Raw genomic sequence first — 13616 nt, forward strand, 5'->3', positions numbered from 1 at the left:
TCCCCCGGCATCACCTGGGGGCTCCTGGGACCCCCAGTACCCCCCTGGGACCCCCAGTACCCCCCTGGGACCCCTCTGGGTACCACCCGCTCCCCAGGGAGAGTCCCCAGTGCCCCCTTAGCCAGCCCCTCCAGTGCCCCCATGGCCCCAGCACCTGCAGACCCAGGGTCCCCCAGTGCACCCAGTTCCCCACTGCCCTCAGCGTGCCCCAGTAGCTTCCAGTGCCACCCCTGCACCACCCCCAGTATCACCCAGTGGCTCCCAGTCCAGTCCTGCATCCTGCCCTGGCACCTCCCAGTCCAGTCCGTAGTGCTCCCAGTGCCTTGGCCATGAGGATGAGGGGCCACTGGGGTGGGGCTGTACTGGGGACACTGGGCAGACTGGAGCCCCCAGGACTGCTGCAGCCCAGGCATTACTGTAGGTCCTACAGAAACAGCCAAGGGGCCTGGGGGGGCTCTGGGGCCCTGAAGCAGGGGGTACCCAGTGCCAGAGAGGGGACACACACACTGTGTGTTGGCATGGGGACCCCTGTGCATGGGGACCCCTGTACCAGTCCGGGGGTCCCCAGCACTGCATGGGGGGGTGTCACCCCCTCAAAGCCCAGTGAACTAGTGGGCCTGTGATGGGGGGCATCCCTGGGGTCCCAGGACACTTTTTTTGGGGGGGGGGCATGGCGGAAAGGGCAGCACCCCTTGCCCTCCCCAGAGCTGGGGTGGGGGGTCAGTTGGGGTCTCCTGTCCCCCCCCTCACAGCAGCCGAGGCCAGCGCTGTGTCCCAAGGGCTGGGGGGTGGGGGGGGCACCATGCCCAGCTGCTGCCTGCAGAGACACGATCCCAGGGAGCGGGGGGGCAGCCCCCCCAGCCCCTTTGCAGGGGGACACACACACAACCACGACGGGGCCACCTCCTCCATCACAGCCCCCCTAAAAAAAAAAAAAAAAAATCCCACCACACAGGGTGTCCCCACCGCGTCCCACCGCTTTTATTACAACCAAGCGCTACAAACCGGAGGCTGGAAGGTGGGGGGGGGGGGAGGGGGCATAGAGCACAAGCCCCCTACCCTGAAGGAAAAGCTTTGATGACCTTGACGTCGTCCAAGGGCCGGTCCTGGGCGTTGGTCTCCACCATGGCCAGGCGGCCCAGCACCCCCATGCCCTGGCAGACCCTCCCGAAGATGCTGTGCTTCCCGTCCAGCCACTGCGCCGGGCCCAGCGTCAGGAAGAACTGGCTGCCGTTGGTGTCTGGCCCCGCGTTGGCCATGGCCAGGATGCCGGCACCTGAGATGGATGGAGGGATGGTGTTACTGGTCTGGTCTGGGGGCCCTGGGGGTCTGGGGTGGTGGGGTGGCCTGGTATGATGGGAGATAACGCCACCCCACGGGTAGGGTGCTGGGGAATATGGGGACATGCCACCCCGCAGACAGGGTTCTGAGGGACATGCCACCCCATGGCCAAGGTTCTGAGGGACATGCCACCCCATGGCCAGGGTTCTGAGGGACATGCCACCCCGTGGCCAAGGTCCTGGTATCATGGGGGACACGCCACCCCACAGCCAAGGTTCTGAGGGACATGCCACCCCATGGCCAAGGTTCTGAGGGACACGCCACCCCGTGGCCAGGGTTCTGAGGGACACGCCACCCCGTGGCCAAGGTCCTGGTATCATGGGGGACACGCCACCCCACAGCCAAGGTTCTGAGGGACATGCCACCCCATGGCCAGGGTTCTGAGGGACATGCCATACCATGGCCAAGGTCCTGGCAACACGGGGGACACGCCACCCCATGGCCAAGGTCCTGATATCATGGGGGACACACCACCCCATGGCCAAGGTTCTGAGTGACATGCCACCCCATGGCCAGGGTTCTGGAGGATACGGGAGACATGGCACCCCATGGGCAAGGTCCTGGTATCATGGGGGACACGCCACCCCACGGCCAAGGTTCTGAGGGACATGCCACCCCGTGGCCAGGGTTCTGAGGGACATGCCATACCATGGCCAAGGTCCTGGCAACACGGGGGACACGCTGTCCCATGGCCAAGGTCCTGGTATTATGGGGGACACACCACCCCATGGCCAGGGTTCTGAGGGACATGCCACCCTACAGCCAAGGTCCTGGTGTCACAGGGGACATGCCACCCCATGGCCAAGGCCCTGACAACATGGGAGACATGGCACCCCGTGGCCAAGGTCCTGGTATCTTGGGGGACACGGCACCCCATGGATGTGGTCTTAGGGAACATGGGGAACATGCCACCATGGCCAGGGTCTTAGTGGACACGGGAGACATGGCACCCCATGGCCAAGGTCCTGGTATCTTGGGGGACATGCCACCCCATGGATCGGGTCTTAGCGGACATGGAGGACATGCCACCCCATAGCCAGGCTCCTGGTATCATGGGAGACATGGAACCCCACGGATGGGGTCCTGGGGGCCACGCCACCCCACACGTGGTGTTGGTGACAGTTCCCACTCACCGGTGAACTTCAGCTCGGGGTGCAGCTCGTCCTCAAACTGCTTGCCGTAGATGGAGGCACCGCCACGACCTGGGGAGGGGACGAGGGGGGCTCAGCCGGGACCCCCCAGCAGGGGAGGGGCCGCGGCGAGGGGGTGTCTCTCACCGGTGCCGGTGGGGTCCCCCCCCTGCACCATGAAGTCCTTGATGACGCGGTGGAACTTGGTGCCGTTGTAGTAGCCGCGGCGGCAGAGCTCGGCGAAGTTCTTGCAGGTGCGGGGGGCGTGTTTCCAGTACAGCTCCAGCACCAGCGGCCCCATCCTGCACCACACCAGCACCGGCACCGGGGGGTCACCCCATGGTGCCCCTCACAGGGGCTCAGACCGGCCCGGCCCCGGGGGGACGTGGGGCTGGCAGGAATTGGGAAGGGGCAACTGGGACTGGCTGGGGCAACCGGGACTGGCTGGCACTGGGGATAAGGGGGGCTAGCTGGTACTGGGGGGGGGGGGGGGAACCGGGACTGGCTGGCACTGGGGATAAGGGGGGCTAGCTGGTACTGGGGGCGGGGAACCGGGACTGGCTGGTACTGGGGATAAGGGGGGCTAGCTGGTACTGGGGGCGGGGAACCGGGACTGGCTGGTACTGGGGATAAGGGGGGCTAGTTGGTACTTGGGGGGGGGGGGGGGAACCGGGACTGGCTGGTACTGGGGGAGGGCAATCGGGACTGGCTGGTACTGGGGGATAACTGGGGCTGACCAGTACTGGAGGGGGGCAACCAGGACTGGCTGGTACTGGGGGATAACGGGGGCTGCCGGTACTGGGAGGCACTGGGGGCTTCCCAGCACCCAGGGAGGCTGGGAGCTGTCTGGGACTGGGGGCCATGGGACACCGGGGGCTGTCCGGTACCGGGAGACTGGGGGCTAACGGACACCGGGGGGACACCTGGGGCTGCGCGGTACCGGGGGGCCGGGCCGAGGGGGCGGGAGGGGCCGCCCGCTGCCGGTAGCGGGGAGGGCGGCCCCCGCCCCTTACGTGGTCTCCATGGAGACGGTGGGCGGCTGCCAGGAGTCGGGCGGGACGGCGGCCATGCTGCTGTCGCTGCTGCTGATGCCGCCGCTGCTGCCGCCGCCGCTGGTGCTGCCGCCGCCGCTGGTGCTGCTGCGGGCGGAAGGGCCCCGCGCCTCCGCGCGCTTCCGGGGACACGCCCCCTTCCGGCGGCGACCAATAGGAGAGCGCGGTTGGCGGGGCCGGGGGGAGGAGGCGGGCCAATCCGCGCGGCAGGCGGGCGCGCCGCTATTGTGACGCAGGGGAGGGGGAATTCGAACGAGGCCACGCCCTCTCCGCTGGGCCACGCCCCCTCCGCGCGCGCGGCGAGCGGGAGCCGGGGGCGGGCGGCGGTGAGCGGGGGGGGCGCCAGGAGCGGAGCGGGGCCAACCGGGAGCGGGGGCGGGCGGCGGTGAGCGGGGGCGGGCACCGGGAGCTTGGGGGGGGCACCGGGACCCCCGCGATGGCGGAGGAGGGAGCGGAGACCCTGCGGTGGGGGCTGGGGAGTCCCCCGGAGGTGGGGGCGGGGCCGGGGCCCCCCAATGCGGGGATGGGGTCCTCTGGGGATCGGGGTGCGGGGCTGGGACCCCCCGATGCGGGACCGGGACCCCCCGGTGGGGGCTGGGACCCCTCCGGATCGGGGTGCTGGGCTGGGACCCCCCGGTGTGGGGCTAGGACCCCCCAGGATCGGGGTGCGGGGCTGGGACCCCCCGGTGTGGGGCTGGGACCCCTCAGGATCGGGGTGTGGGGCTGGGACCCCTCAAGATCGGGCTGCGGGGCTGGGACCCCTCGGTGTGGGGCCGGGACCCCCCAGGATCGGGGTGTGGAGATGGGACCCCCCGGTGTGGGGCTGGGACCCCCCAGGATCGGGGTGTGGAGATGGGACCCCCCGATGTGGGGTTGGGACCCCTCAGGATCAGGGTGCGGGGCTGGGACCCTCTTAGTGTGGGGCTGGGACCCCCAGGATCGGGGTGCTGGGCTGCGACCCCTCGGTGTGGGGCTGGGGGTTCCCCGGGTGGGGGGCACGGGGGTCCCCACATCTGGCCCCTCAGCCGTGCCCGCGCCAGCGGTGCCGTCCCCGGCAGCACAAAGCCCGACTGTGCTGGCACTGGCGGTGCCGTCCCCGGGCGCTGGCCGGTGCCACCCGGCTGCCCCACCGGGGCTTGGGGACACAGGGTGGGGGGTTGTGGGGACACGGGTGGGGGTCATGGGTGACGGGCGGGTGTCGTGGGTCACCCTCAGCTCGCCCCCAGGCAGCCCCTGCGCTGGCACCGTGGGCCGAGGCGGAGGCGATGGCGGAGGAGCGAGGTATGGCAGTGCCAGCGCCGCGGCCCCCCATGTGCCCCCCGCGCTGGGGGGCCGGGGCTCACCCGCATGTCCCCCCAGATGTCCGCTTTGTCACCGAGGAGAGCTTCGACTTCGGGCTCCTGTCCCCTTCTGACAGGTGAGGGGGGGGACAACCCGCCCCATGGATGGGGTCCTGGCATCGTGGGGGACATGCCACCCCACAGACGGGGTTCTGGGGGGCATGCCACCCCATGGATGGGGTCCTGCAGGACATGCCACCCCATAGACAGTTAAGGGGGACATGGGGGACCTGTCACCCTGTAGCCAAGGTTTTGAGGGACATGGGGGGACAAGCCACCCCATGGATGGGGTCCTGGGGTATGTGGCACCCTACAGCAGGGACACTGGGGACGTGCCACCCCATGAACAGGGTCCCAGGGGACAGTTGGGATGTGCCACCCCATGAATAGGGCCCTGAAGGACATGGGGTAGCACATCCCCCATGAACAGGGTCCTAGGGGACACGGCACCCCATGGCCAAGGCCCTGACAACACGGGGGATGTGCCACCCCATGGCTAAGGTTCTGATATCTTGGGGGACATGGCACCCCATGGATGGGGTCTTAGGGGACATGTGGGACGTGGCACGCCATGGCCAAGGTCCTGACAACACGGGGGACATGCCACCCCATGGCCATGGTCCCGAGGGACGTCAGCCTCATGGCCAGCCTCCTTGGGACATGCCACCCCATGACCAGGCTCCTGGGGGACATGTCACCCCATGGCCATGGTCCCGAGGGACGTCAGCCTCATGGCCAGTCTCCTTGGGACATGCCACCCCATGGCCAGGCTCCTGGGGGACATGGCACCCCATGGCCAAGGTCCCGGCATCATGGAGGACGTGGCACCCCATTGCCAGCACCCTAGAGGACACGGGGGACGTGCCACCCCACGAAGAGGGCCCTGGGGGACGTGGGGGTTGTGCCATCCTGTGGCTGGTGTTCTGGGTGGCACGGGGCAGGGGGGACATGCCACCTCCTGGCCATGGTGGCAGATGACACGGGGCGGGGGGGGGGGGCTCAGGGGGCCAGGTAGGGCTGACGCTGCCCTTCATCCTGCAGCCAGGAGGAAGAGGAGGATGAGGGTGAAGCGGGGGCGCGGGCCGGGGGGGGCAGCGGGCGCTGGAGCCCCCTGCACGGTGCCCGGCTGGAGGAGATGGTGCGGGAGGCCACACGCCTGGCAGCGCAGCTGGAGCAATGTCACCTGTCCCCCTCGGCACGCCACGGCCCCCGCAGCCCCCGCCGCGAGACCTTTGTGGTGAAGGACAGCCCGGTGCGGGCACTGCTGCCCACCGTGGAGCCGCGGGGACCCCCCCCGGCCACCACCCGGCCCCCCGCCAAGCCCCGGGGTGCCCCCACTGCCACCACCATCCCCAGCACCCGGAAGGTAGGTGGCACCTCGGGGGGGGTCCCAGTATGGCCCCACACGCTGTTCCCACCAGGGCTGAAGTTCTGGACACCCCCCCCCCACTCCCCAAAACCCGTCTTGGGGTGGGGGACACCGAGTGCCACCTGCATGTCCCCAGTGCCCCCCCACCCCAGCACTGGGCGGCCACCGACCAGCGTCCCTGTGTGTCCCCTCTCTGCTTCCAGGTGTCACCCAGCTGTCACCCCACAGCGGTGTCCAAGGGACCCCCCGGGGCCAGAGTGCCCCCCCCCAACCGGCAGGGCCCCCCTCGGCCTTGCCCCGCCCAGGGGCAGGGGGCTGCAGCCCGGGGCAAGTCAGAGCCCCTCCAGGTGGGGACAGCAGGTACCGGCTCTGTGCGGGGATGGGGACAACATGGGCATCCCCGCCGTGGGGCACCCGCGCCATGGGGACCCGCACCCCACCAGGGTCCCAGCACCCTGGGCCAAGTGGGTGCCAAAGCCACCCCCAAGCCCCACCGCGGGGTGGGGGTCTGGGTGCCCCCGCCGTGCCCCCCACGTGCCCTTCTCTCCCCAGGCCAGCCAAAGGTGAGGGGGGGCGCTGCCCCCTGCCCCCCCGCCACCCGCCAGCCCCGCACCAGGGCCACCACCGTCCCCGTCCCCTCCAGCCGCCCCCCCCGCCCCCAGCGCCATCCCCAGGGCACCTGGACGGACCCTGGCGGGGGGGGGCTGCACCGGGTGGGAGGGCACCCGCGGCCAGAGGTAAGGATGGGTGCTGCTGGCGGGGACGGGGGGGCAGGGGGTTGCTCCCCCCCCCCCCGTGCCTCAGTTTCCCCTGCCCCATGGCTGCTCTCCCCATTGCAGGTGTGGGGGCGGCACGGGCAGCCCCCCCGGCCACCGGCTCGGGGTGCAAACCCGGACCTGCCCCCAGCCGCCTCCGCCCCCCCCAGGAAGACGGCGATGAGCAGCACCCCGAGGTGACACCCCACCCCCCACCCGCGGAGGAGCTCGGGGTGCCTGGACACCCCCCATCCTGGTGCATGGGTGAGGAAGGGGGGATCTGGGGAAACTGAGGCACGGAGGGGCGGGGAGCACAGAACAGGCCCCCCCCCAGGAATGAGGCAGAGGCGCAGGTTGGATTTTGCTTTAATTACAAAAGGTCACATCAGCAGTAGGAAACCCCCCCCTCGCCCCTCCCAGCAACCAGGGGTCCCCCACCCCACCCCCACCCCCCGCAAACACCCTCTGCTGGGTGCCACCTGCCCCTGGGTACCACCGCCTGAGCCTCACCCTTGGGCAGGGGGCAAAGTACTGGGGGGGTCCACACATCCCTGCACCCTACAACTGATTCCCCCTCCCACTATGTGCCCCCCCCCCCAGCTCCCCACCTGGGGGGGGTTGGCACCATGGAGGGGGGGGGGGATTATATATCCTTTTTTTTGTATTTTTCATGTATTTTTTAAATAAAACCCTTCACCGGGCATGGGGGCTGTGGATGATGCTGGGGGCGGGTGGGGGGGGGCACCCTATGCCACATCTGTCCCCCCAGGGTGCCAATGGGCTGAGGGGCAAATCCCTACCAGGATCCAAAGTGCAACTGGGGGGGTGTCTGTGGCTCCCTGCCCCTTCCTGATGCCCCCTCATCCCAGTGCCACCCCCTGTCCCGGTGCCCCCCCTCCCATCCTGGTGCCACCACCCTGTCCCGGTGTCCCCAGCACGGTGGCACGGGCAGGGAGCGCCCGCCGGGTTGTTAGATGGAGGTCTCGTCGCTCCTGGGGAAGGGGGGGGTGGGGGTGGACAGACAGACGGGCAGGGGGTGGGCACGAAGTGGGGGGAGGAATAAAAAACAAGACAGACGGATGCGTGATCGGGGGTGAGGCGGGTGCCAGGGTGCCCTCCGCGCCCGCAGCACCCAGCGCTCGCCCAGATGGGGGGAGATGGAAGGGGGGGGGAGGGCAGGAGCCCCCCGGCCCCCGCAGGTTAATGGAGAAAATTAAAAAACAGAAATCTGGGCGGGGGGGGCGGAGAGGAGAGAAGAGGGAGGGTTAGTGCCTGTGGGCAGGGACACCCACCCCCCCCCCCCGGGTGCCCACCACAATGCCACCCTGCTCCTCTGCTCCCCATGGGCATGGTTAGACCTGATGGGCACCCAGCGGGTGTCAATGGGCACCCAACGTGCCATCAATGGGCACCCTATGAGCTTTCTTAGACCTGATGGACACGCAACAGGCACCCTGGCACCCAGTGGGCACCCAATGGGCATCAATGGGCCATCAGTGGGCGTCAATGGGCACTCAACGGGCACCCTATGAGCATTCTTAGACTTGATGGGCACCCAATGGGCATCAATGGGCACCCAACGTGCCATCAATGGGCACCCAATGAGCTTTCTTAGACCTGATGGACATGCAACAGGCACCCTGGCACCCAGTGGGCACCCAATGGGCATCAATGGGCCATCAGTGGGTGTCAATGGGCACTCAACGGGCACCCTATGAGCATTCTTAGACTTGATGGGCACCCAACGGGCATCAATGGGCACCCAACAGGCCATTAATGGGCACCCAGTGAGCTTTCTTAGACCTGATGAAGATGCAACTTGCACCCAATGGGCACCCACCAGGCCATCAACGGGCACCCAATGGGCATGGTTAGATCTGATGGACACCCACCAGCCATTCTTTCACCTGATGGGCACCCAACAGCCAGTCTTGCACCCAATGGGTGCCCAATGGCAACCACAGCACCTGACGGGCACCCAACAAGCAGTGTTGCACCCAATGGGTGTCCAAAGGGAACCTTGGCACCTTGTGGACACCCAACAGCCACCCTTGCATCCAACAGCCACTCCTTCACCTGATGGGCACCCAATGGCGACTCCTGCACCCAACGGGCACCCAACAGGATCCCTGGCAGCTGATGGGCACCCATCGGGCACCCGAGCACCCAAAGGGCGCCCAGTGGGAACTCTTGCACCCAACGGGCACCCAACAGCCCAGCCACCCTTGCACCCAAGGGGCACCCTGGCACCCATCCATCAGGTACTCACTCGGAGCCGGAGGAGTCCTCGTCCACGGTGCCTGCCTTAATGCTCATGGCGATGGGGGTGACGCCGCTGAGCTGCTCCTGCAGGGTCTGGCGAGGGCGGGGGGCGGCAGTGCCCCCCACCCGGCTGCCCTCACTGCCTGAGGAGGCGGCGGTGCCCGCAGGGGGTGGCGGGGGGGGGCCGAGGCGCTGGGTGCTGCCCCGCTCACTGATGGGGGGCAGGCACTTCTTCTTCAGGATGCCTGTGGGGTGGGGGCATCACCCAGGTGTTGAGTTTTTTTTTTGGGGGGGCGGGGGGGAGGGGGCGGAGTTCCCAGCCTTGAGGTGCCCCCCCCCCCCCCCCCATAACACCCTCTTGGGTGCGGGGCGTCCCGTACCTTTGTGGGGGTGGGGCAGGGGCAGCAGCAGGGGGTCCCTGGGGAGTCCCTCGCCGTTGAGGCGGGGGGGCTCACCCCGGAGGGGTCCCTCGCCCCCCGCCGGCTCCACCCGCAGGGTCTCGCTGCCCCCGTGCCCCTCGCTCTCGCTGGCTGTTGTCACGAATTCCCCTGGCCAGTATGGCTGCCCCGGGGCCACCAGGCTGTCACCTGCGGGCAAGGGGGCAGACCCCTCCATCAGCACCCCACACAGCTTGAGGGACCCCCCCCAAATCCATTGGGTGACCCCCACTGGTGCCCCAGACTGGGTGAGAGACCCCCATCCCCACTGGGTGTCCCCCATCAGCACACTGGACAGGCTGAGGGACCCCATCCCCACTGGGTGTCCCCTACGCTGGCATTACCGGAGGCAGGGGGGGCCAGGGGGGGCCCGGGCAGGGTGTCCCAGCCTGGGGGGACACCCTCGTCCTCGCTCTCGGAGGAGTGCGTGGAGCCGTAGGAGCCACTCCGGTCATCCTCCAGCGACAGGTCACTGTCCGAGTCCGTGTCGTGCTCTACCAGGGGGACACGCAGGTCAGGGGGTGCCCAGGGTGTCCGTCCCCCCCCCCGCCCCGGCTCTGGGCCGAGGCCGGGTGCACTTGTTGCACGCGTGGTGGCCCTACCCTCGGGCTGGTCCTGGGTGTCGAGGAAGAGCCCCCCCGGCTCGGCCAGTGCCTGCTGCCCTGGGCTGCCTGCCAGCCCCGAGTCCTCCCTGCCAGAGAGCAGAGACCCGCACCCATGGGTGCCTGCCATCCCTCCCCGGCCACGCTGCCACCCTGCCACCCATCAGCGTCCCACCGCCCACCCCATCACCTCACTGCCCCACCATCCCATCACCCTGCCACCCCCGTGTGCTGCCACGCCACCACCCCACCCCATCACCCTGCCACCCTGCCACCCAACGCATCACCCCACCACCCTCCCACCCCAACAACCTGCCACCCTGCCACCCAACACATCACCCCACCACCCTCCCACCCCAACAACCCATCACCCCGTCACCCAACACATCACCCCACCACCCTCCCACCCCAACAACCCATCACCCTGACACCCAGCACATCACCCCACCACCCTCCCACCCCAACAACCTGCCACCCCACCACCCAACACATCACCCCACCACCCTCCCACCCCATCACCCTGCCACCCTGCCACCCAACGCATCACCCCACCACCCTCCCACGCCAACAACCCGTCACCCCATCGCCCAACACATCACCCCACCACCCTCCCACCCCAACAACCCGCCACCCCACCACCCAACGCATCACCCCACCACCCTCCCACCCCAACAACCTGCCACCCCACCACCCAACGCATCACCCCACCACCCTCCCACCCCAACAACCTGTCACCCCATCACCCAACGCATCACCCCACCACCCTCCCACCCCAACAACCCGTCACCCCCATCACCCAACGCATCACCCCACCACCCTCCCACCCCAACAACCCGTCACCCCATCACCCAACGCATCACCCCACCACCCTCCCACCCCAACAACCCGTCACCCCACCACCCAACGCATCACCCCACCACCCTCCCACCCCAACAACCCGTCACCCCATCACCCAACGCATCACCCCACCACCCTCCCACCCCAACAACCCGTCACCCCATCACCCAACACATCACCCCACCACCCTCCCACCCCAACAACCCGTCACCCCATCACCCAACACATCACCCCACCACCCTCCCACCCCAACAACCCGTCACCCCATCACCCAACACATCACCCCACCACCCTCCCACCCCAACAACCCGTCACCCTGCCACCCAGCACATCACCCCACCACCCCAACAACCTGCCACCCCACCACCCAACACATCACCCCACCACCCTCCCACCCCAACAACCCATCACCCTGCCACCCCAGAGCCATGCCACCCTGCCACTATGCCACTCCAGCCATCCCACCACACTGCCACCATGCTGCCATGCCACCAACCCATCACTTCGCCACTGTGCCACCCCACAAACCCATCACCCTGCCATCCTGCCACCCCAGCATCATGCCACCCTGCCAGTGCTGCCATGCCACCAAGCCACCATCCCACCAAGCCATCACCATCCTACCAAGCCACCATGCCACCAACCCACCATGCCACCAACCCACCATCCCACCAACCATCACCATCCCACCAACCCACCATGCCACCAACCCACCATGCCACCAACCATCACCATCCCACCAACCATCACCATCCCACCAACCCACCATCCCACCAACCCGTCATCCCACCAACCCACCAACATGCCACCCCAGCATCATGCCACCCTGCCATGGTGTGGCCATGCCACCCCGCCACGCCGCAGATGTCACCGTCCCAGCGCGGTACCGGCGCACGAAGGGGATGTAGCTGTGGTGGCTCTTGCCGGAGCGTGCGGTGCTGTGCAGGGAGCCGGTGGAGCCGCCGGTGGGTGCCGGGTACAGGCGCCCCGCCACGTAGGTGCTGTCACAGCCATAGGCCTGCCAGGGGGATGGGGACATCACAGCCATGGCGGGTGTCCCTTGTCCCCCTTGTCCCCCACCCCCCCAGCCCCTCCGGCACTCACGGAGGTCAGGGTGGATTTGGTGGCCAGCGCGGGGTCGGGGCTGCGCCTGCGGGTGCAGCTGAGCCGCAGGCTCCTCCGCACCTCCTTGCTCAGCACCACGCAGAAGAGGAAGATGAGGGGGCCCTGGGGTGCAGAGGGGGGGACACGTGGGCATGGGTGGTGGCTGGCCAGCCCCCATCTGCACACTGTGAGGGACCCCACTGGCACCCCAGGCAGGCTGAGGGTCCCCCACACCCACAGGGTGCCCCCCCACTGACACCCCAAGCAAGGGACCCTCTGTGCCCACTGGGTGCCCTCCCAAAATAGGTGAGGACCTCTGGTACCCCCCAGGCACCCCCCAAAAGCAGGGCTCATTGCTGGGGTGCCCCCTGTTCCCATCACCCCCCACCCTGTGGCCCCACGGGTGTCCCCAGCCGGGCAGCTATAGGGGCAGGGGTATAGGAGTATAGGGGTGTGGAGACATATCAGGATGTGGGGAGGTGTAGGGTGACACTGGTATGGGGGGTGGAGGTACTGGGGGCTCAGGGTGCTATAGGGAGCTATGGGGAGCACAGGGGTGGGGTTAAAGAAGGTGTAGGGGGGGTGTAGGGGCACAGGGAGATATAGGGGTCAGGGGGAGGTATAGGGGACAGGGGGATGCAAAGGATACAGGGGCTGCAGGAGGGTATAGGGGCATGGGGAGGTATAGAGGGTATGGGGAAGCATGGGGGGTACTGGGGGGGCAAAACCTGTGCAGAGGATGTAGGGGGGGTGGGGTGGGGTGGGGCGACCCTGGTCACCTGGAGGCAGTTGGAGATGGCAAACAGGTAGTGGAAGAGGAGGGCGTCGCTGTTGACGGAGAGCAGGGCCAGGAGCCAGGCCAGGCTGGGCAGCGCCAGCACCACCACCGCTGTCTGCAGGCCGGAGCTGGGGGCAGCGCTGTCAGCCCCTGCCCGCAGCCCTGCCCGCAGCCCTGCCCGCAGCCCTGCCCGCACTGCTGGTTCTGGTCCCCCACAGGCACTGAGGCCGCCTCCCTGCCACGGGCCCCCCATCTGCCCTGCCACCCATGGGTGCCCCAGCCCCCCGTGCCCCACCGCCTCCCATGGGTACCCCCTGCCACCCATGGGTGCCCCAGCCCCCCATGCCCCATCGCCTCCCATGGGTGCCCCCTGCCACCCATGGGTGCCCCAGCCCCCCGTGCCCCACCGCCTCCCATGGGTATTCCCTGCCACCCATGGGTGCCCCAGCCCCCCGTGCCCCACCGCCTCCCATGGGTACCCCCTGCCACCCATGGGTGCCCCAGCCCCCCGTGCCCCACCGCCTCCCATGGGTGCCCCCTGCCACCCATGGGTGCCCCAGCCCCCCGTGCCCCACCGCCTCCCATGGGTGCCCCCTGCCACCCATGGGT

General features: G+C 68.5%; 3 protein-coding genes across 4 annotated transcripts in view; 1 reads left to right on the forward strand and 2 right to left on the reverse strand.

Moving 5' to 3' along the window:
• Positions 1 to 962: 962 nt before the first annotated feature.
• Positions 963 to 3645, reverse strand: PPIL1 (peptidylprolyl isomerase like 1). Its single transcript, XM_040617038.1, has 4 exons — positions 3485 to 3645; positions 2619 to 2773; positions 2475 to 2543; positions 963 to 1276 (listed from the first exon to the last, which is right to left on the reverse strand). The coding sequence occupies exons 1-4, from the start codon at positions 3538 to 3540 to the stop codon at positions 1056 to 1058; spliced, it is 501 nt and encodes a 166-aa protein (XP_040472972.1). The 5' UTR covers positions 3541 to 3645; the 3' UTR covers positions 963 to 1055.
• A 282-nt stretch (positions 3646 to 3927) lies between these two features.
• On the forward strand, positions 3928 to 7303 carry PSRC1 (proline and serine rich coiled-coil 1). 2 transcript variants are annotated; one of them, XM_040616682.1, is made up of 7 exons: positions 3928 to 4013; positions 4750 to 4804; positions 4883 to 4940; positions 5905 to 6229; positions 6436 to 6592; positions 6785 to 6969; positions 7072 to 7303. In XM_040616682.1, exons 1-7 carry the CDS (start codon positions 3960 to 3962, stop codon positions 7186 to 7188), a joined length of 951 nt encoding a protein of 316 aa, XP_040472616.1. In that variant the 5' UTR covers positions 3928 to 3959; the 3' UTR covers positions 7189 to 7303. The 2 variants fall into 2 exon arrangements, with proteins under 2 accessions (XP_040472616.1, XP_040472615.1); XM_040616681.1 differs by having other exon boundaries at positions 6436 to 6969.
• A 100-nt stretch (positions 7304 to 7403) lies between these two features.
• The window catches only part of CELSR2 (cadherin EGF LAG seven-pass G-type receptor 2), a 34638-nt gene continuing 28425 nt past the window's right edge, over positions 7404 to 13616 (reverse strand). Inside the window, 8 exon segments of the mRNA XM_040616683.1 lie at positions 7404 to 8215; positions 9257 to 9494; positions 9630 to 9836; positions 10031 to 10180; positions 10289 to 10377; positions 12013 to 12143; positions 12230 to 12352; positions 13009 to 13135. Of these exon segments, the coding sequence (XP_040472617.1) occupies positions 8188 to 8215; positions 9257 to 9494; positions 9630 to 9836; positions 10031 to 10180; positions 10289 to 10377; positions 12013 to 12143; positions 12230 to 12352; positions 13009 to 13135 (1093 nt within the window). The 3' untranslated portion in view covers positions 7404 to 8187.

This window comes from Falco naumanni, chromosome 17 (assembly GCF_017639655.2).
Source record: "Falco naumanni isolate bFalNau1 chromosome 17, bFalNau1.pat, whole genome shotgun sequence".
Lineage (NCBI taxonomy): Eukaryota > Metazoa > Chordata > Aves > Falconiformes > Falconidae > Falco > Falco naumanni.

Bases quoted from the DNA above. Each gene is read 5' to 3' on its own strand.
- PPIL1 (XM_040617038.1), bottom strand. From the start codon at position 3,540: ATGGCCGCCGTCCCGCCCGACTCCTGGCAGCCGCCCACCGTCTCCATG. The intron at 2,774-3,484 runs GTAAGGGGCGGG...GGTGTGGTGCAG, and splicing joins ACCGTCTCCATGGAGACCAC to GATGGGGCCGCTGGTGCTGG. The intron at 2,544-2,618 runs GTGAGAGACACC...TCCCCTCCCCAG, and splicing joins GGGGGACCCCACCGGCACCG to GTCGTGGCGGTGCCTCCATC.
- PSRC1 (XM_040616681.1), top strand. From the start codon at position 3,960: ATGGCGGAGGAGGGAGCGGAGACCCTGCGGTGGGGGCTGGGGAGTCCC. The intron at 4,805-4,882 runs GTATGGCAGTGC...ATGTCCCCCCAG, and splicing joins GGCGATGGCGGAGGAGCGAG to ATGTCCGCTTTGTCACCGAG. The intron at 4,941-5,904 runs GTGAGGGGGGGG...TTCATCCTGCAG, and splicing joins CTCCTGTCCCCTTCTGACAG to CCAGGAGGAAGAGGAGGATG.